Source organism: Neoarius graeffei, chromosome 12, assembly GCF_027579695.1.
Source record: "Neoarius graeffei isolate fNeoGra1 chromosome 12, fNeoGra1.pri, whole genome shotgun sequence".
Taxonomy (NCBI): Eukaryota; Metazoa; Chordata; class Actinopteri; order Siluriformes; family Ariidae; genus Neoarius; species Neoarius graeffei.
The window spans coordinates 76,312,083-76,333,103 of NC_083580.1; the positions used below are offsets into that span (position 1 = coordinate 76,312,083).

Below are 21,021 nucleotides of genomic sequence, written 5' to 3' on the forward strand. Positions count from 1 at the left end.
GAACATATAATTATGATATTTGTTGTGACTTTTTTTTTCAATTGTCAGATACAGACTTCCATATCACTTAGAAACACCATGCTGGCATGATTTTTTCGTTCCTTAATTTGTTGAAAGGAGTCTTGACCAACATGACGCAAGATACACTTGGGTATAAATAAACACTATAACAGATAATAATGATGGGTGTGCTGTGAGTACACTCTCAGAAAAAAAATACGAGGGTGAATTCAGGTATATTGGGATAATTTTTTTATCTTTGTTTGAATTTTCACATTGTCTAAGTTTGGCAAAAATAGCTGAGGCATGATACATTTCTGAAATCCACAACATCCCAACTATTTACATGTGTGTATGGATCATGGAAGCTGACAAGTATTTGAATTATATCACCAACAAATTGCAATACATTAAGTTCTTTTCCTGTGGTGCATTTCATAATTATACATTTTTATCAGTGTTTTGTTTGTTTATTTGTTTTAAACTTTCTATAAGGTAAGATTTGTCTTTAAATATATATTAAAATGTGTTAAATGTATGTGGCGGTTCAGTATTGGTGGGTGGAGCACAGAGGACGGCAGGACAGAGATCAGGTTCAAAATAGCGTTTATTGCTACACTTTTCAGTTTCGCAATTCTGAACTCGAACAGACACACACACGACTGGCGTCTTGTTCAGGGATCCTTTCTGCTCTCGTTCTCCCTCCTTATATAGGGCGCGGTCACTGGGAAGACACACAAACACAGGTTAATTGCTCTCAGGTGTAGTGATTCTGCCACTTACCTTCCCTGACTCCACCCTCCTGTCACAGACCAGCGCTTGACCACGCCCCCGCTGCCACAATGTACAACCTCAATTTCAAAAAATTTGGGACACTGTGTAAAACATAAAAACAGAATGACAATTTGCAAATCATGGATACCATAAGTTTCATTGAAAATAGTACAAAGACAACATATCAAATGTTGAAACTGAGAAATTTGATTGTTTTTTGAAAAATATATGCTCATTTTGAATTTGATATCAGCAATGCATTTCAAAAAATTGGGACAGGGCAACAAAAGACTGAGAAAGTTGTGTAATGGGGGAAAAAAACTAACTAGGTCAATTGGCAACACATCAGTAACATGATTGGGTATGAAAAGAGCATCCCAGAGAGGCAGAGTCTCTCAGAAGTAATGATGGGGAGGGGTTCACCGCTCTGTGAAAGACTGCGTGGGCAAACAGTGCAACAATTTAAGAATGACGTTCCTCAGTGTAAAACTGCAAAAAATTTGTGACTCACATCATCTATGGTACATAATATCATTAAAAGATTCAGAGAATGGCGGCACGGTGGTGTAGTGGTTAGCGCTGTCGCCTCACAGCAAGAAGGTCCGGGTTCGAGCCCCGTGGCCGGCGAGGGCCTTTCTGTGCGGAGTTTGCATGTTCTCCCCGTGTCTGCGTGGGTTTCCTCCGGGTGCTCCGGTTTCCCCCACAGTCCAAAGACATGCAGGTTAGGTTAACTGGTGACTCTAAATTGACCGTAAATGTGAGTGTGAATGGTTGTCTGTGTCTATGTGTCAGCCCTGTAATGACCTGGTGACTTGTCCAGGGTGTACCTTGCCTTTCACCTGTAGTCAGCTGGGATAGGCTCCAGCTTGCCTGCGACCCTGTAGAACAGGATAAAGCGGCTAGAGATAATGAGATGAGAATGAGATGAGATTCAGAGAATCTGGAGAAATCTCTGTATGCAAGAGACAAGGCTGAAAACTGACATTGGATGCCTGTGATCTTCAGGCCCTCAGGAGACACTGCATTAAAAGCAGACATGTGTCTATAGTGGAAATCACTGTATGGGCTCAGGAACACTTCAGAAAACCATCGTCTGTGAAAACAGTTCTTTAATGCATCCACAAATGCAAGTTAAACCCAGATATAAACAATATCCAGAAACACCGCCACCTTCTCTGGGCCCAAGCTCTTTTACAATGGACTGAGGTGAAGTGGAAAATTGTCCCGAGGTCTGACGAATCAAAAGTAGAAATTCTTTTTAGAAAATCATGGACACCACGTCCTCCAGGCTAAAGAGGAGGGGGACCATCCAGTTTGTTATCAGCGCACAGTTCAAAAGCCAGCATCTGTAATAGTATGAGGGTGCATTAGAGCACATGACATGGGTAGCTTGTACATATGCTGCCATCCAGACAAAATCTTTTTCAGGGAAGGCCTTCCTTTTTTCAGCAAGACAATGCTAAACTGCTTTCTACACATATTAAAACTGCATGGCTCCGTAGTAAAAGAGTCCGGGTGTTAAACTGGCCTGCCTGCAGTCCAGACCTGTCTCCCATTTAAAACATTTGGCGCATCATGAAGCGCAAAGTATGACAAAGGAGACCCCGAACTGTTGAGCAACTGAAATTAGATCAGGCAAGAATGGGACAACTTTTATTTTTCAAAACTACAGCAATTGGTCTCCTCAGTTCCCAAACGTTTACAGAGTGTTGTTAAAAGTAGAGGTGATGCAACACAGTGGTAAACACGCCCCTGTACCAACTTTTCTGAAACGTGTTGCTGATATTAAATTCAAAATGAACATATATTTTTCAAAAAACAATAAAATTTCTCAGTTTCACCATTTGATATGTTGTCTTTGTACTATTTTCAGTGAAATACAGGGTTTCCGTGATTTGCAAATTATTGCATTGTTTATGCAGCATCTCAACTTTTTTGGAATTGGGGTTGTACTATATGGATATAGTAAATATTTAAAAATGAATTAATACACATAAATGAACCATAATCCATTTTCAGGTAGTTTTATAGGTAGGTACACTAGCTTACATATACTGGAGCTTTCTAGCTAAAAGATACATACTAAAGGTACACATGGTGTTACACCACAGCGACATGGAAAGCGCAGTTAGTTTGGTCCCTTTTTTTCTCCTTTTGACTGTAAGCCACAAATAACAGCTGACTTTCCTTAATGCATTCCCTCACTTACTGAAACCTTCCACTTGATAATCCTCGACAAGATGTTTCTTTAACGTGAAATAGCTTTGAAACATTGCAAAATTTTGTTGATCAGAATACATGTGAGTCATGACTGAAGTCTATGGACTCAACAGTTTACACAGTTATTCATGCATACTCGCTCTTGACATCCTAGAAGCTTCATCTGTGTTGTCTTTGATTTGTTGGTTTCATCGAAACATGTTCCAGCTTGCAGAGCCAGTTTAACTTCCTAATTCCTTCCTTTGAGCACATGGTTTAATTGTAGCCTCAGTTCAGCCTGTTGCACTTGTGGTCCAAGAATGTAAAAAAAAAAAAAAGCATGATAGTGTAAATAGCACAGACAGTTATAAAGGTTTTTTAAGTAATGAAAATGGACTATGGTTATAATTATTAAATAGTTTATTAACGTCAGATGAAGACTGAATGTTTTTGTTCCTGGATGACAACAGATCCACTTCCTGTGTAGTGGAGGGACAGGTTTGCACAGTGCAGGACGAGACAAACACGCAAAGTAAAGAATATTCAGATGACTCATCATCATAGTTTCTGGGTAGAATTTTTTTATAGTTGAAAAGAGCATCCTTTATTAAATGTTGTATTAATTATCAACAAAATAAATAGATACTTTAATAGATTTAATGTAATAGAAATGGATAGAGTAGTTTTCATTCATTCTTTGTAGGTCGTAGCTGAGCTGGAGCCAATCGCTTGACTTAATGCACGTCTTTGGAAAATGGGAGGAAACCAGGGCACCTACAGGAAACTCATGCAGGCACAAAGAGAACCTGCAAACTCTACATATACCTCTTTTCGACCAACAGGAAACAGGTTCTGTTCTGATTTGTGCACCAAATTTTCAACCGTTCAGAGTTACAACCAAAAATAAATTGGTTCGGAACCTGAAAAATTGGTTCCCAGCTGGAAGGAAATATAGCTGATTAGCTCATCCGGCCACATTCATCGTCGTCGTCTGTCCACAACTTACAAAAATCACTATTCCTCCTACAGGATTGATCGGATTTCGATCAAACCCTCATACAATGTTCTCCAGGTGGGTGTGCATAAAAGTTGTCAAGACGGTGGGGCCACCTGTTATATTTACGATTTTATGGGCGTCTAAAATTTTTGGGGGACTTGTCACACCAAACACTACTGTTCGTAAACTGCTGGGATATTTTCACTGAAACTCACCCAGAAGACTCTAAAGACATATTACAACAAGAATCATTCACCAGGTGGCACCACCTGCCATGGATAAGGCTCCAGAGGGGTCACGTGCAATTTCACAAAAATCACTCCTCCTCCTACAGGAGTGATGAGGTTTTGATCAAACTCCTACGGAATGTTCCCCAGGTTGGTATGTATAAAGGTCGTCAAGACGGTGGCACCACCTGTCATATTTATGATTTTATGGGTGTTTGAAAATTCTAGGTGACTCGTCACACCAAACACTACTGTTCGTAAACTGCTGGGATGTTTTCACTGAAACTCACCCAGAAGACTCTAAAGATATATTCCAACAAGAATTGTTCACCAGGTGGCGCCACCTGCCATGGATGCGGCTACACAGGGGTCATATGCAATTTCAGAAAAATCGCAACTCCTCCCACAGGATTGATCGGATTTCAAATTCACACACAACAACAGTGGCTGGTATGAGCTACAGCCTCATTGAGGCGAATTTTTCTTCCAGAGCAAACTGTGATGACATCAGTGGGCGTGTCATTAGTTTTGAGAGGAAGCAGAGCACAGCAATGGAAAAGGATACATCTTCAGGAAAAAAAAATGGAACAAAAACAAATATCTGCAAAAACAGAACAAAAACTCGTGATCTTTAGAGTCTTCTGGGTGAGTTTCAGTGAAAATGTCCCAGCAGTTTATGAAGAGTAGCGTTTAATGTGACGAGTCACTCAAAAAATTCTGATGCCCATAAAATTGTAAATATGACAAGTGGCACCACTGTCTTGACAACTTTTATGCACACCCACCTGGAGAACATTGAATGTGAGTTTGATCGAAATCTGATCAATCCTGTCGGAGGAGTAGCAATTTTTGTAAATTGTGGACGGACGATGACGGATGGACGAACCGTGATCGCATAAGCTCATCCAGCCTGGCCTACAGCCGGATGAGCTAACTAGCCCAATTTGGTAACCATTATTAACTGTCCTGCTGCTGTTCCTCCAAAACAGAAAATGTTCATAGAGTGAGCATGGGGCAGCATGAGTCCTGCCTCAAAGGGCCTCTACTAGCGATTACTGCAGTTCACATTTTTGACCACTAGGTGCAATAATAACTCTATGGACCTAAATGCAGCAGTGAGCACACTGCAACACAACTGAACATCCCAGAACATCTAGAAAGGTGAGCAAATCAATGGAACGTCAGCGTATATCTCTCAATTAGCAACAATTTTTTAAATTTTGCACCACACAAAACAGGTAATTAATGATTCAGTGTAATGTAAAATGCATGGAGTAGCATGTGTGTGAATGAAACCTCTTACTGAAGAGTAATATGAGTTACATGGTGCCCTTATGGATGACCTACCACTGAAATTACACCTAAAATATACTGTTTTGGCTGAATTGATTATTGTAAAATTTTGAAACACATCCAGATCGCATATCAGTGTTTCACAGATGAAGAAGAAACCACAAGATGCTGTTTCATCTCTGTAAAAATGAATTTATTCTACAGGTAAGAAAATGCCTTCATAAAATCCATTTATTAGTGCCATTAATATCCAACAGAGACATTAAATTTGAAAAACAAACTGAAATGAAATGACAGACCAAACAGTTATAAAGTGTTCAAATACTTTAAAAAAAATTAAAAAGTATTTGCACCCAGTACTGACCTCTCAATTGTGATTGAAATGATGATTGCTAGAAAAAGTCGTTATTCCAAAATATGACACTGCGTCTTCATTTTGAGTCAGTTCCAGTTCAAAGTACGCTGCTTCAACACACCTAATTGACTTCATCCACAGCCTGATCATTAGCTGATTCATTCTAACTTGGTTAGAATAGAATAGAGTACAATCACATGCGCAGATCTGGATCTACATTTACCGGTTCCGAGGTACATTTCTGGAAATCCTTCAGCAACACATTTTAGTTACTATCAAGAAATGAGTGATAATGGACCTCCAAGCAGAATAACGTCGCTGGCATTTGACTACGTTTGAAGGTAAAGAACAATTTTACCCTGTTTATAAAAGGTAGATTTTGTACAGTGTTATAAACTAACACTTTACTTAAAAGGTATCGATGTTCCAGGTCAGAACTGTAGGTCAGGTGGAATTTTTCAACCTAGGTTAGAATTTTTAGCCCAGTTCATAATTTGCTACTTGTATTAGTGAGACTTAGTATATCTCGGTTTAGGTTTAGGATTTGGAAAGACTTTGTATTTTAAACTACTTGATGAAATAAGACTGGACTCGTTAATAAATTCAAAATGTATAATCACTCCTTCCAGTTTACAAAATGGTAAACAAAATGGTGCAAATTCGCTGCATGTTAAATTGAAATGGGAACAGGAAATGACCATTCAGCTGTCAGAGAGTGATTGTGTAAAACACAACAACCTTCCACTAGCTGTAAAAGACGGAGGGAATTTGGATGGAAGAACAATTCGATTTTTAAAAAAAATTACAATTCACATTAAAAGTAAACAATTAAGAATGCAGCAGCAATGCTGGAGACAATGTGGGTGTCAGGGTACAGGCACTTACGAATGCAGGCGCAGGGGAGAGCGGGAGAAGCAAACTGTAGACGAAGCCAAATCAGTAGACGAGAATCGTGGTCAGAGAAACAGGCAGAGGTCGGTCAATCGGCAAACAGAATAACGAAGGCGAGACAAGGGGACGAGGTCGAGGAAACCGTAAACAAAGGTCAACAGCAGAAAGTAAATGGCTTGTTAACAACAGGAGGTAAACACTGTACAATACTTCGTGCTGATCGGGAGTGAGAGTGGTGTTTAAATAGGGAAGCTGGTTACGGAGGAAATGAGTGACCGGTGTAATTAATAAGCTGGGGACAGAGGGTGCTGCAGTTCTTGGGAAGTGTTGTTCATGGTGGCCATGTTTGGAGGCTGTTTCAAGCTTGTGCTCGCAACGCTGTTACTGACAGTGGGCACATGAATGCCGAACACTCGCATATGTTTTGGTCATGTACAAAACTGCAACCATTTTGGGACAGAGTTTTTCAAATTCTTGAGGATATACCGGTATTTGGTTTCAAGATTCCCAAGGACCCCAGGATTGTGCTCCTGGGATTGATACCTGGTGCCATGTTTCAAACCAAGGACATCTATCTCTTCAAAATTCTGATACTTGCATGCAAAAAGGCAATTACAAGGAACTGGTTGAAATGTGATCCCCCAAGTCCGGAAAGTGGCAGGACATCGGAGAGGAAGTGGACTCCATGGAAAAACAGACTCATTCTCTAAGGACTAAAGCAGGGACCCATACACAACTCTGGTCTAAATGGACTGTGTACAAGATGAAGGATGGGTCAAGTTCTCAGCTGTTATGAGATCAGATTAATAAGACTGAAGCGAGTAGTACCCCTCCCGCCCATTTCAATTGTGTGTTGTGCCTAATGTCAAGTGTAGGCGTTTTTGTTTTTTCTTTTTGGATGTGGTGTTTGTCTTATTCGTACCAATGTTAATTGAAAAAGGAATAAAGAGTTTAAAAAAACCACATCAGAATGCAGGCACTTACGGATGTATGTGCAGAAGGGAGCGGGATGCAAACAGTAAACAGAGCCAAGACGAGAGACTGAAATCGAGGTTGATAAACTAGCGTGGGTCGGGCGATCAGCAAACAACGTAATAGGGGAAAGACAAAGAGCGAAAATGTGAGAGGATAAGCAAAAGTCAGAAATACGAAAGGCAATCAGAAAGATATAAGGCTTGGTATGAACTGAGGGAGCAGAACGATACTTCACACTGGAAAAGTGTGAGTGAGTGGCAGCTGTGATTAGTAATCAGGAGACAGAGGGCGCTGTGAGTCTTGGGGATTGTAGTTCAGGGTGTCCATGTTTGTAGTCAAAGCATTCTCAGCAGGTTTACTGACAGAACCCCCCCGAGGAGCTTCCTCTGGGAGCCCCCTACCTCTGGGTGCTAGTTTGTCAGGATGTAGGGCATGGAACTCCTGCTTGAGGAATATGTCTAGAATGTCCTTAGCGGACAGACAGATTTGTTCCTCGGGTCCATAGCCTTCCCAATCTACCAGGTACTCAACTTGTCCTCTTCTTCTTCTAGAGTTGAGGATCTTATTTACCTGGTAGATGGGTTCACCCTCTATGTTGAGAGCTGGGTGCTCCTGGACAGGTACATTCTCAGCAAGGGGGCCTGGAATGGCAGGTTTTAGGTTAGAGACATGGAATGTAGGGGATAACCTGCTGTGAGGGGGGAGTTCTAGACAGTACGAGATTTTGTTGATGTGACAAAGTACCTTGAATGGTCCGATATATTGTGGCTGAAGTTTTTTTTTTACAGGTGTTGGGTTCTCTTAGGTTTCTTGTGGCTATCCATACTCTGTCGCCTGGGGAAAAGTCTAGATTGTTTGCTCTATGTTTGTCAGCAGATTCTTTATACTTGGTGTTGATAGTTTCAAGCCATTGATGGACCTCCTCTCATATCGTCTCGCTGCATGAAAACCATTCATCTACGGCTTGTACTTGGCTTGGCATGTTGTCCCAAGGGAACAGGGATGGTTGGTAGCCAAGTATGCACTGAAATGGTGTTAGTTGAGTTGCAGAGTGTCTGAGACAGTTCTGTGCACACTCGGTCCACGGAAGGAAGCATGCCCAGTCCCCCTGGTTACGCATGCAGAAGATTCTTAAGAAACAGGCAATTTCTTGATTAGCCCTCTCTACTTGGCTGTTTGACTGGGGATGGTATCCAGACGTGAGGCTCACAGATACCCCCAATCTTTCCATGAAGCATGTCCAGAAGCATGAGACAAATTGAGAGCCCCGGTTGCTGACTATGTCCTTAGGGAGACCATAATATCTGAATACCTGCTAGAATAGTAGTTCAGCTGTTTGGGATGCTGTGGGGATACCAGGTAACGGAATAAGCTTAAGAGCTTTGGAGAAGCGGTCGACGGTTACCATTATTACCAGTACCATTATTACCAGTACAATCCAAGGTGAAAACAAAAGTATAATCCAAACGCTCAGAAGATAACCAGGAAAAAAACAAAAGTTCAAAGAAACAAAGAGCCAAAAAACCAGAAAAGAAGAGGCAAAAATACAAACGCTCAGAGGATCCAAAATGGTAAACACAAAGTCCAAAAAAAAAGCAAAGTACAAAAACTACAAAGACACGGGCGAGGAAATCGGAACAGAGGTTACTAGAGCTAAACATAACAGCACAAAGACTCTGTGACAAGAGGACTGAACTCAGGGGTATAAAATACACAAACTAATTAAGGACAGGGCGGGGCAGGAAACAGGCAATAAGACAAAAACAAAACACAGAACACAGTGGTGACCTCTAGAGGCCCAAAACAAACATGGCCAGAAAAGGAAATAACAGTGGCCTCTAGAGGCCAAAACAGTCCCAGTCCTAACACTTTGTTTACATGAAAGTAGTATCGTGCTAGCTAGTAGGGGGTAGGGCTTTCCTTAATGTCATGCAAATGAGCACCATTATGTGCCCGCCCTACACCCAGAGTAGCTGAGATGGAAAACTTTGAGGGCGATTTTCTCCCTTTTCTGTTTTAAGAAGTATACACTTTCAAAAGGCCACACATTCTTCAAATATTGTCAGATCTCCACATGGAAGGCATCATTGGAAAGCTTAGAAACTGTACTTTCTGAATCTGTCAATAACTCAAAATGCCCCCGGGCCGACATGTGTCCCTGGATTCTGTGATCTGCCACATATAGGAGACCAGGTGGGAGATTGTTGGGGAGAGTCTGATGTTGGGAGTTCCTTATTTTTTTGTTGAGGTCCCAGGTGATAGACTGTAGGAAGCATTGGTAAACCCACAATTTTACCTAGGTTGGAAATTATGAACTAGGTTAAAAATTTTAACCCGGGTTAAAAAAAAAAAAAATCACCTACACTACAGAAAACGATATCTTGTTAAGAGAAAATATCTAATATTATCTAATATTTCTTATTAGAAGATTATTGGAACTCAAATATAAGATTATTTAACTTACTTTTAGACAATTCTACTCATTTCAGGCTTTAAATTTTCTTATTCTATTGGCAGATCATTTTGCCTCTTTCTAGAATTCAATGCTTAAAATTTGCAAAATTATCTGCCACCAGAATAAGAAAATTTAAAGCTTCAAATGAGTAGAAGTGTCTAAAACCAAGCTAAATAATCTTATATTTGAGTTCTAATAATCTTCTAATAAGAAATATTCAATAAATTCACCCATATTGAAGAGATTTTCTCTCAACAAGATATCATTTTTTGCAGTGTAGGTTGAAATTTTTTGACCTGTAACATCTAATAATAATAATAATAATAATAATAATAATAATAATAATAATAACCTGGGCCTTAATTACACATTCAGAAGCAATGCATCAATATTTTATAAAATATTACAGTACTTGATAATTATGTCAGGCTTTCCATGAACCATCACTTACTGTTATGCAAATGTTGGAGAACGTTTGAGAATTTTCCCTCTTTTTGCATTTTGATCAACTGCGAAGTCCCACCCACCAGCCATCACTTCACTATCAGAACAGTTACCAACCAGGTAGCTGTCTGCCCTCTTCTGAATACATGCACATAGACAGAACAGTGAGATATGAAAAATCAAAAAGCCGTAGCATCATCGGGATTTGAACTCACGATCTCTCCACGAAACACCTCTCTGACCTTGGAAATTATGACGCTGTCTTTACTAAATGCACATGCATGAAGAATTAAGATGTCTGCTATAAAATCTTCTCTGAAGCGTCCACTTGTCATCGGATCTTTTGGATATTATATTCTGTAAGTGTAATTGTATACAGCTGCATTCAAAACGATTATAAATCAGCATTTCAGTACAACTTCACATATTTACAAAGCTCAAATGCAGACTGAAGTGGTAATCAATTTGCGGTTGTCTTGTTGATATCAAGCACTATGTATACGTTCTATAACTTTATCAAAGTGTCCTGAGTGTGCTGGCAAAAAGAAACTAATCACGGACAAGATAAGGGAAAAGAAGTATCAATTTCAAGCAGTCGAACAATAATTTACAGATGTTTTTTTTTTTCAGGGCGGCACGGTGGTGTAGTGGTTAACGCTGTCGTCTCACAGCAAGAAGGTCCGGGTTCAAGCCCCGGGGCCGGCGAGGGCCTTTCTGTGCGGAGTTTGCATGTTCTCCCCGTGTCCGCGTGGGTTTCCTCCGGGTGCTCCGGTTTCCCCCACAGTCCAAAGACATGCAGGTTAGGTTAACTGGTGACTCTAAATTGACCGTAGGTGTGAATGTGAGTGTGAATGGTTCTGTGTCTATGTGTCAGCCCTGTGATGACCTGGCGACTTGTCCAGGGTGTACCCCGCCTTTCGCCCGTAGTCAGCTGGGATAGGCTCCAGCTTGCCTGCGACCCTGTAGAACAGGATAAAGCAGCTACAGATAATGAGATGAGATGTTTTTTTCATGTAAAAACAAAGATGCAATGCAATGCTTATGAATGTTAAAAAGCCCTTCAAATATAGTGTTATCACACTTATAATGCTACATAATAACCGTGAAATGATTCATTTTCCTTCATTAAAATCGTCCCGAAGGCGACACGTCAGTCAGGGAAACTCGGTATAATAAGCAAGTTAATAACAGATTAATGTGCTGTTAATATTCACGTCACATTCAGAAATCATTATTAATCAGCATGCACTGAATTTGGATTCTTCATTAGATGCAGCACTGTTAAAAGAAATTATTTAAAAACAACTACTGTACTTTCAAGGCTGTTCAGATTAAGGCAGGGAAGTGGACCAACTGGGGATAATTGACGATCCTGATTGGTTGATTTCCTCAAAAATGGAGATAAATTCTCTGCATTAGTGTTACTCTTTCAGTCAGTGAGGAATCTCTGAAAAGAAGAAATAGTTTTTAAGTCATTTGACGTATAGTATACACCGATCAGCCATAACAATCTGACCACTGACAGGTGAAGAAGTGAATCACGTTGATTATTCTATCCACATTCACTGGATATGAGCAATCGTGTGCTCTGACTGGCTACTCTACTACTAGGATATCAGCTCATATACCATGAGGAGAGAAAAACAAAATGGCGGCGCGTGTTCCTGAACTAACCGAGGACGAAATAAAAACTCTACTCGAAAACAAAACCCCAAAAAATACAAAACGAGTGCTCTGAGAGCACAACATCCCCCGCTGGCAACTCAGCCATAACTCTGGTAAAATGCAACTGAATTGAAAGAAATTGCAATATGCATATTACCAACATATAACAAAGAATCCTGTCAAGTTTCGTGAAATTCCTCCAAAAATTGTGAGAAGAGTTGATTTCAGAAGGAAAACACACTCTCATGAAATTGTCAAATTATAACTTTGTTAATTAAGGGCTGTAACTCTGGTAAAATGTGACCTAATTTAAGGAAATTACAATATATGTATTACCGACATATAACAAAGATTCCTGCCAAGTTTCATGAAATTCCTCCAAAAATTGTGAGAGGAGTTGATTTCAGAAGGTGAGCACCCTTCCCGGGACGGACAGACAGACAGACATCACAACGACACAATCCCCCTTCGGGCCTTTTGGCCAGCGGGGGATTAAAAAAAGCAACAAAATATGGAATAAAAGTATTTGACGTTAAGAACAGAACAGGTCTTTTTTTAATTTTTCAAGAATTATTATTATTATTTTTCACAAACTGCTCCTGTCATTTCGCCGGTTTGTTTACATTCTAAGCGGAAATTATTTTGTCAGATGTTTTGTATAAAGTTTTCATTTATCAAATTTGCAAAAAATCTAAATAAAAATGCTCTGTTTCTCAAAATCCAGTAAATGTGGATAGAATAAAACAGTTATTCCACTCAGTCTCGTCGTATACGGCTTATAGCCAACTCAGTGCTACGCGCCTCATCGGCTATCAGCTCATGTACGACTCGATTTCTTGGAATAACTGTAAATTATCTCATTACAGTGGCACCTGTCAAGGGGTGGGATATATTAGGCAATAAGAAAGAGAACAGTCAGCTCTTGAAGTTGATATGTTGGAGGCAGGAAAAATGGGCAAGCGTAAGGAGTGACTTCGACAAGGGCCAAATTGTGATGGCGAGATGACTGGGGCTGAGCATCTCCAAAACGGCACATCTTGTGGGGTTTTCCCAGTATGCAGTGGTTAGTACTGAATAAAAGTGGTCCAAGGATCCAAAGGACAACCGGTGAACCGGCGACAGGGTCATTGGTTTCGAAGGCCCATTGATTTGCATGGGCCACGAAAGCTAGAACATATGGTCCAATCCAGAAGAACAGAAGAGCTAAAACAGAGAGGTGTCTGCATTAACTTTTTCAGCAGTTTGTACTACAGTAGTTCTTCTGGATTGGACCATATGTTCTAGCCTTTGTGCTCCATGCAAATCAATGGGCCTTCGACACCCATGACCCTGTCGCCGGTTCACCGGTTGTCCTTTGGATCCTTGGACCACTATCCACTGCATACCAGGAACACCCAACAAGATGTGCCATTTTGGAGATGTTCAGACCCAGTGACTGTTCTCTTGCTGCCTAATACTAATATATCCCACCCCTTGACAGGTGCCACTGTAATGAGATAATCAGTGTTATTCACTTCTTCACCTGTCAGTGGTTTTAATGTTATGGCTGATTGGTGTACAGTATATAAACAGTTAAACAAGATACACTGTTCACATTTGTATTTGCAGTGAAAATTTGAAAAATCTATCCAAGGTTATTCATGTCATCACAGTGCCACAATCAGGTTGAAAGTTTTTACCTGAACCATGACGGCAGCGGCGACAAACAGCAGTGCGGTGAGAGCCACGCGAACCAGCTTGCCCATCTTCATCTGTCTGAGGATGAAGAAGCGAGCCCAGTCCAGTTTCTTCGCTGTGTGTGGTGGGTAGCGCACGCTGTTCATTCCTTCCATCCTCAGCTGTTTGATGAGGCAGGCTCGCAGGTGACTCAGCTGGTCGAAGGTAAACTTGCCGTGGTAGCAGCCCATCCCGCTGTTACCTGCAGGGGGCGCCATGCATTTAGTTTTAAACCTGAAATACTGTACTGTATTAGCTCAAACAAATAACTGGCATTTTTAATGAATTCTCAAATAAATGTACACATATCCTCATCTCATCTCATTATCTCTAGCCGCTTTATCCTTCTACAGGGTCGCAGGCAAGCTGGAGCCTATCCCAGCTGACTACGGGCGAAAGGCGGGGTACACCCTGGACAAGTCGCCAGGTCATCACAGGGCTGACACATAGACACAGACAACCATTCACACTCACATTCACACCTACGGTCAATTTAGAGTCACCAGTTAACCTAACCTGCATGTCTTTGGACTGTGGGGGAAACCGGAGCACCCGGAGGAAACCCACGCGGACACGGGGAGAACATGCAAACTCCGCACAGAAAGGCCCTCGCCGGCCACGGGGCTCGAACCCGGACCTTCTTGCTGTGAGGCGACAGTGCTAACCACTACACCACCGTGCCGCCCTACACATATCCTATTAAATATTTTTATGTATTTAAAGTGTAACCAAAAAATACAAATCTTAAAAATTCAAATCAAGATTTTATGAGAATTAAGCCAAAGCTGAAGCATCTGTGATTCCCGAGGAAATATTAACACTTTCAGTGGTCAAATTCAACATTTAGCCAATCACAGTCCATAATTTATATAAAGACTGCATTTTTGAGATTTGTATTTTTAGGGTTCTAGGTTTTGTTTTGTTTTTAAATCTAACCCATACATTTTAATTACATTTTGTTTCAATCTCATCCTCCAAGTTCAAGTCTAAGAAAAAAAAAAACACTTGCAGAAATATAAAAATGTATTAAATACACAACAAATCAGAAAAAAAACCTACTAAACATGACATGTATATGAATAAAATATAGGAAATTAATTTCCATACACTTTTCTCAGCTTCCAAACTCCACAGAAATGATGCTACCATGAGATTCTATTCAAGTCATTAGTTTTCTTTTGTTACAGACATGTAAAAGTTTTTTCCTTTACCTGACATGTTTCGACGGTGTAACTTCCGTCTTCATCAGAGGGTCACCCGGATGTTGGTGTGTGACGTGTTTTTGTAATCAGCTGATGTTACGGAGGTGTGCCCTCCCCGTCAACATTGACAGGTCGGTCAATGTTGGAGCGCCGTCCTGAGGGGGCAACACTGACAGCGGGAGGTGTGACCGACCTGTCAATGTTGACGGGGAGGGCACACCTCCGTAACATCAGCTGATTACAAAAGCACGTCACACACCAACATCCGGGTGACCCTCTGATGAAGACGGAAGTTACACCGTCGAAACATGTCAGGTAAAGTAAAAAACTTTTACATGTCTGTAACAAAAGAAAACTAATGACTTGATTTAATAAGAAGACATAATGAACGTGACACATTTATTATGAGATTCTATTAAATGCTTGAATTCTTCCTGTCTGTAAAATCTGTCTCACATTACAGGCAAATAGCAGACACTCTTATCCAGGGTGAAGTACAACACAACCAGGGGAGTAGGTACCTTGCTCAAGGGCACTTCAGCCATTCCTGCTGGTCCAGGGAATCAAACCAGTGACCTTTTGCTCCCAAAGCTGTTTCTCTAACCATTAGGACACGGCTTCCCCTAAAAGTCCAGTAATAATGCATAAATGATACTTCAGAGAAGCCATGGCCACATGGTTAGAGAAACAGCTTTGGGACCAAAGGGTCACTGGTTTGATTCCTTGAACCAGCAGGATTGGCTCAAGTGCTCTTGAGCAAGGCATCTAATCCCCAAGTGCTCCGGCAAGTGTGGTGGCGTACCTTGTGTCTGATTAGCGAAAGAAAAACTGGTGATGGGATTATCAGTTTGGGCAAGAACTTGGCCATAATAATGAATAATGCTGTGATTGTTTGAGTGTGTAGGTCATCTACTTACCAACACCACCAAAAGGCAGGGAGCTGACTGAGAATTGGACCAAGCAATCATTGGCCAAAACACCTCCACTGGAAGTCTCTGAGATCATACGTTTGATGAGCTAAAGCAAGAAAAGAGCACAAATAATACATCATTTTGAAATTATTTTTGAATTAAAGCTAGACTGCCTTTCAGATTTTTCAAGTGTAGGTCATGAAAAGAATTTTCCCCAACACTCAATTATTTTTGTTGAGTTGATTGAAAGCTACTGAATTTGAATAGAACAATTAATGAATTTAAGGCCATGTGGCCCTAAATTCTCCGTTATTTTTTTCCTTCTTCACCATGACCCAATTCAAGATACTACGTCATGCATTACGTGGTGGGCTTTCCCCATTCACGCAAGGCATTGTGGGATACAAATTTGAAACAGGAGAGAAAAATGGAGGACGTGAGTGTGCGAATGAAACGTGAAAGACTGACTACAGTAACAGAAAGAAAGCGAGAAGAAAAGACGTTATGTTATATATGAAGGAAAGGAAACGCAGGACCAAACTAATAAATATCGGCGGTCAGCGAGCGCCTCGGTGTGATCAGCTGTTCATTTAGTGACAGAATGATGGAACTGTCAGTGCACGCTCAAAGGGAAACCTGCGCATGCGCACACACACGGACTTCCTCTGTCTGCTCGACTGCATGAAGCGAGCGATTTCATGCACATTATTTGCTTTAATCCCCTCAAATTAAATAACTTCCCAGCCACAGAATAACCTGATATTTTGTGAGATAGTACAGAAATAAACATATATAACAATGACCACATTTCAGAGAGAACTACATTTCATCGATTTTATGAACTCGAAAGACCGTCTCGCTTTAACCACACCTCCACATGAACAAGTGCTGATTTAATCATCTCAAATTTCCCATGTTTAAACCTTCTGCTTTTAATTCTTTTTCTACAGTGTTTCATGGAGGCCTTTTAACATAATTTATATCACAGCGCCATCTGGTGGTTTCAACTACTGAATACAAAAAGCATCTAACGTTCTGGTTCACACGTCACCTTCTGGTGCTTTTTGTCCACCTGTGATCTTTCGGTTTGAGAGCAGTTTTATGTCACGATGATGTCACGTTCAGATTTTGCACTGAGGATTTTCCCCCTCGCTTTCTCAAATAGCACAAAGGGATTATTTGAGACCGAAGGGGAAAAACACTGCAAAATCTGAACTTGAAATGAATAACTATAGTTTGTGAATATGCAAGAAGAACTACGTGGACATGAAGTTTGAGTTTAATCCCAGATGCTGCTTCTACCTTGTTGTCTGAGCTGAAGATGTAGAGAGCCAGAGGTTTCTCTTTCTGGTTGATAAAGTCGATGGCCTCATCCACACTTCCAACACTCAGGATAGGCAGAAGGGGTCCAAAGATCTCTTCCTGCATGACCTTTGCTTCAGGCTTGACATCTCTTAAGACTGTTGGAGCTGTGTAACGAAAGCACACAGTACGAACACCAGCCTTAAAGTGCTGATGACACGAACATGACTCTATGCAATTTCTTAAATAAACTATACAACATGGCAAACATGTTAGATTTCTGTTATAATTACGTGAAAAGAAGCTGTTGTTATGCAAATATCCAACTTTTAATTGCACAGCGCAAGAAAACTGGGTCCGTGGCTCGCGGCCATGCTGTGACGTCAGCGGAAGAACACGCTGCGGTTCACTGGCTGTTCTACTCTGGTTCTACTCAATGGAAATGGCGCATGAAAACGCCGGTGAACTCTCTAGTGCTAGCTCTTCCTCTTCTGGGAGTCTAGAATTGTGTTGATCTCTTCCAAATAGAATCTATGATAGCCTACCCTCTTTACCCTTTGCCTCTCGTTGCTAGGCGGCAGTTACATGAAAGCCGCAAGCTTTCACAAGCAAATACATGACTGATATCACGCCGACTTTATGATTACATTTATGATTATCATGTAGAATCTATAGCTCTACGTACCTTTATCTTATGTCGTTTCACAACACATGTTCTGACAGGAGGACTGTCTTTGGAGGAGTCGCCGGAATACTGTAGGCAGTGTTGCCAGATACTGTTCAAAACCCACCAAAATGCACTTGAAACCACCCAACTGGGCGGGAAACCTCCCAATCTGGCAACACTGACTGTAGGCACCGCTGATGGTAGTAACACATTTGTGCTGAACTGAACACCCAAGAGATTCTTTTAAGCTAGGAAGGTGCCAAAACAATCCAAATCGAAGTGTTCAGAGCACAGGACGGATGTTGGTGAGTGCGCCTGACTTGCTTCACCCACTTCGCATGCATCTCGGGATCTCTGGGAAACTTGAATAAACTTGTAGGCTGGTACGCGGAGCGCTGGGGGCGGGGTTCAGCTGCGCTGGCTGTCACAGGTGCACCTGAAGCCGTTTCATATTAATTGGCGGATGAGGGTGTCTCAGTCCATAAATTGCAGTGTTTTTGTGTGGTCGTAGTATTTTGCTGAGCACTTGTATACTCATCCGATTACCTTCTGCTCACAGACTGTGATTTATTTAATTAAGCACATAGCACTTTGCATCTGCTGTCTGGTTTGCCTGTTTATTAGGCTTGGCACGGTTATGGGAAAAAAACCAAACCGTACGATACGCCTGTTGCGGTGCAATACGCGTATAAACCGCGGTACCCCTATTTAAGACGTTCGCCAAAAAAAAAAAGCCGAATGCCTGTATGAAACCACGTGGTTCTCTTTCGCGCGAACAGGGGTGATAGCGTTCCGGCGCCGCGCCGGATTTCCGGCGTACCGCGGCGCCCGGAAAAAAAAAAAAAATCTAGTTCGCCCATTATCCTGTGTCATTCTGAGATGCGCAGATAGACAGTAAAGGGAATTCGGAATTCCCTTTACTGTCTATCTGCGCATCTCAGAATGACACAGGATAATGGGCGAACTAGATTTTTTTTTTTCCGGCGAGAGGAGGGGAGGTTTGTTTTAAACAGTGCAGTGATTGGTTTTATTGCAATATTTTATATTGGCTGTGTGTGTATTTTGTTATAAATCGTTCTAAGAATACAGTGGCACTTTAAGATTAGATAAGAAATCCAGCCATACGTTTCAAAACACTGCACTTTAATTTCAAGTGAAAAAATACATCCTCACTCTCAGGGATTAGAAGAGTTTTTGATTCGGTTTTTGTATATAGGTGGTTGGTTGGACGCCACATAAAAGTTTAAGTTTTAACACACACATCTGTTCAAAAGTAAGCTTTAAGAACTCATTTTTATTTCTTCCAATTATGAAAACTCTGTATGTGACAAAAGACACCTGGTTCCTCTAGATGCCACAACATGGCAGCAAACACTCCTGACACTTTGTATAAATACTGTAGTAAATAAAAAAGCTGTTGAAATCATCCATGTCTTCCCTCTTGCTGTTTCAAAATACTACCTGGCTTTTCATCAGAGATTGTTCATAAAATGTGCTTATGTCAACTCAAACTCAGTTTGTGCATGATTATTTCATTGTAACTATAATTTTAACCTCTCTTAAATGCTGTATCCTAAACTATGTTTACTTAAGGTAAATAGTAGGCTATATGCCCAAATACAGAGTACTTAAGATTTAAAAAAAAAAAAACGCAATACGTACCGAACCGCAGACCTCAAACCGCAATACGTACCGAACCGCGACTTTTGTGAACCGTGCCACCCCTACTGTTTATGTATTTTTTTTATCTGGTTCTAATTATGTTTTTATTGATGACTTTGTAAAAATAAAATATTTTCTTAACTTTTATTCTCCTGGTTTGTTTCCCTGATTTCCGTGTCACTAGTTGCCCATAGAACCTGTGGTGGCATTTATAGCCACTGGTATAAATTGGGTCTCTTTACAAACTTACCCCATCCTTGTGGGTTTTGGAGCAAAAGCCAGCAACACAACGCGAAGGCATAATACTTAACTATATATATATATATATATATATATATATATATATATATATATATATATATATAATACTAATAATGACAAACTGAACACCTGTCACATCAACAACAAACTGGTAAGTTAGGAGGAAGGTTCTTTCGCTGACGTCATATAGCTCCTCCTCCTCTTTCGTCTCCTGGGTGCTGCAGCCCCGTCAAATTTGCCCAAATAGCCGCGTTTTTTATCATAACTTGTAAAATAGGCGCCTTCGTGAATTAATATATGGATCATCAGGAATTACTTTTTATGTTATAAAACATCGCCAAAGATGTCAAAAACGTGTCATCAGCCCTTTAAATAAAACCTTCTTAACTGGTGTTAGCTGTAAAGGTGTCACCATTTCACCATTCCAAAACTAACACACTTTATAAATACTGCACTAGAGACGGGGTACAAACATGCTAGCATCAGAGATAACAGTATTTACCAATGTAGCACTCAGACTCGTCATTTTCTCCTCCCATCGCCACCGTGCTGTCCTCCATCAACGCCATCACTCTCTTGAAATGGCGCTGGTTGATGATGCGTCCATAGTCAGGGCAGGTTTTGGGATCTTCTGTGTAGAATTCCTTAAAAAGAACAGCAGCATGAAAATCATAAAGTGCTCAGCTTCAATGCATGTTCACAACTTGCTCAACTGGGCTTTAATACGTCCCAAAACCTCTTCACCTTGTCCACGCAGAGCCTGTCTTGGTGTGGACCTCACACCATCCCGACACTCTCTCAACACATGTACAGTATGTCTCGTGAAACTTAAGCTAAGGTCTCACATAGCTGGACTCGCTTCATGGTAGACACCGGTATACGATTTTGAGTCTTCTGGGGGTCAACCAGCACGCATTCCCGGCCCTTCCATTGGAATATGTGAGAGCCAGGGAGCTACCTTGACAACCAAGATGGTGTGGCTTCCACCCCTGGAAAGTTTTGTTGTGTTGAACATTGCTGTGGGT

At 41.0% G+C, this 21,021-nt stretch overlaps 1 protein-coding gene across 3 annotated transcripts in view; it reads right to left on the bottom strand.

Annotated features, from left to right (window-relative positions):
* Positions 1-744: 744 nt before the first annotated feature.
* Positions 745-21,021, bottom strand: part of aldh3a2b (aldehyde dehydrogenase 3 family, member A2b) — a 41,453-nt gene continuing 21,176 nt past the window's right edge. For 2 of the 3 annotated variants that reach the window (XM_060936434.1, XM_060936435.1), the window contains exons 7-11: positions 20,499-20,640; positions 17,407-17,573; positions 16,111-16,210; positions 13,955-14,193; positions 10,424-12,057 (exon numbers count right to left, since the gene is read on the bottom strand). In XM_060936434.1, coding sequence (XP_060792417.1) covers positions 12,040-12,057; positions 13,955-14,193; positions 16,111-16,210; positions 17,407-17,573; positions 20,499-20,640 — 666 coding nt within the window. In that variant the 3' untranslated portion in view covers positions 10,424-12,039. Of the gene's footprint in view, positions 876-10,423; positions 12,058-13,954; positions 14,194-16,110; positions 16,211-17,406; positions 17,574-20,498; positions 20,641-21,021 lie in introns of those variants that run through there. The other variant, XR_009655800.1, reaches the window with a different exon arrangement.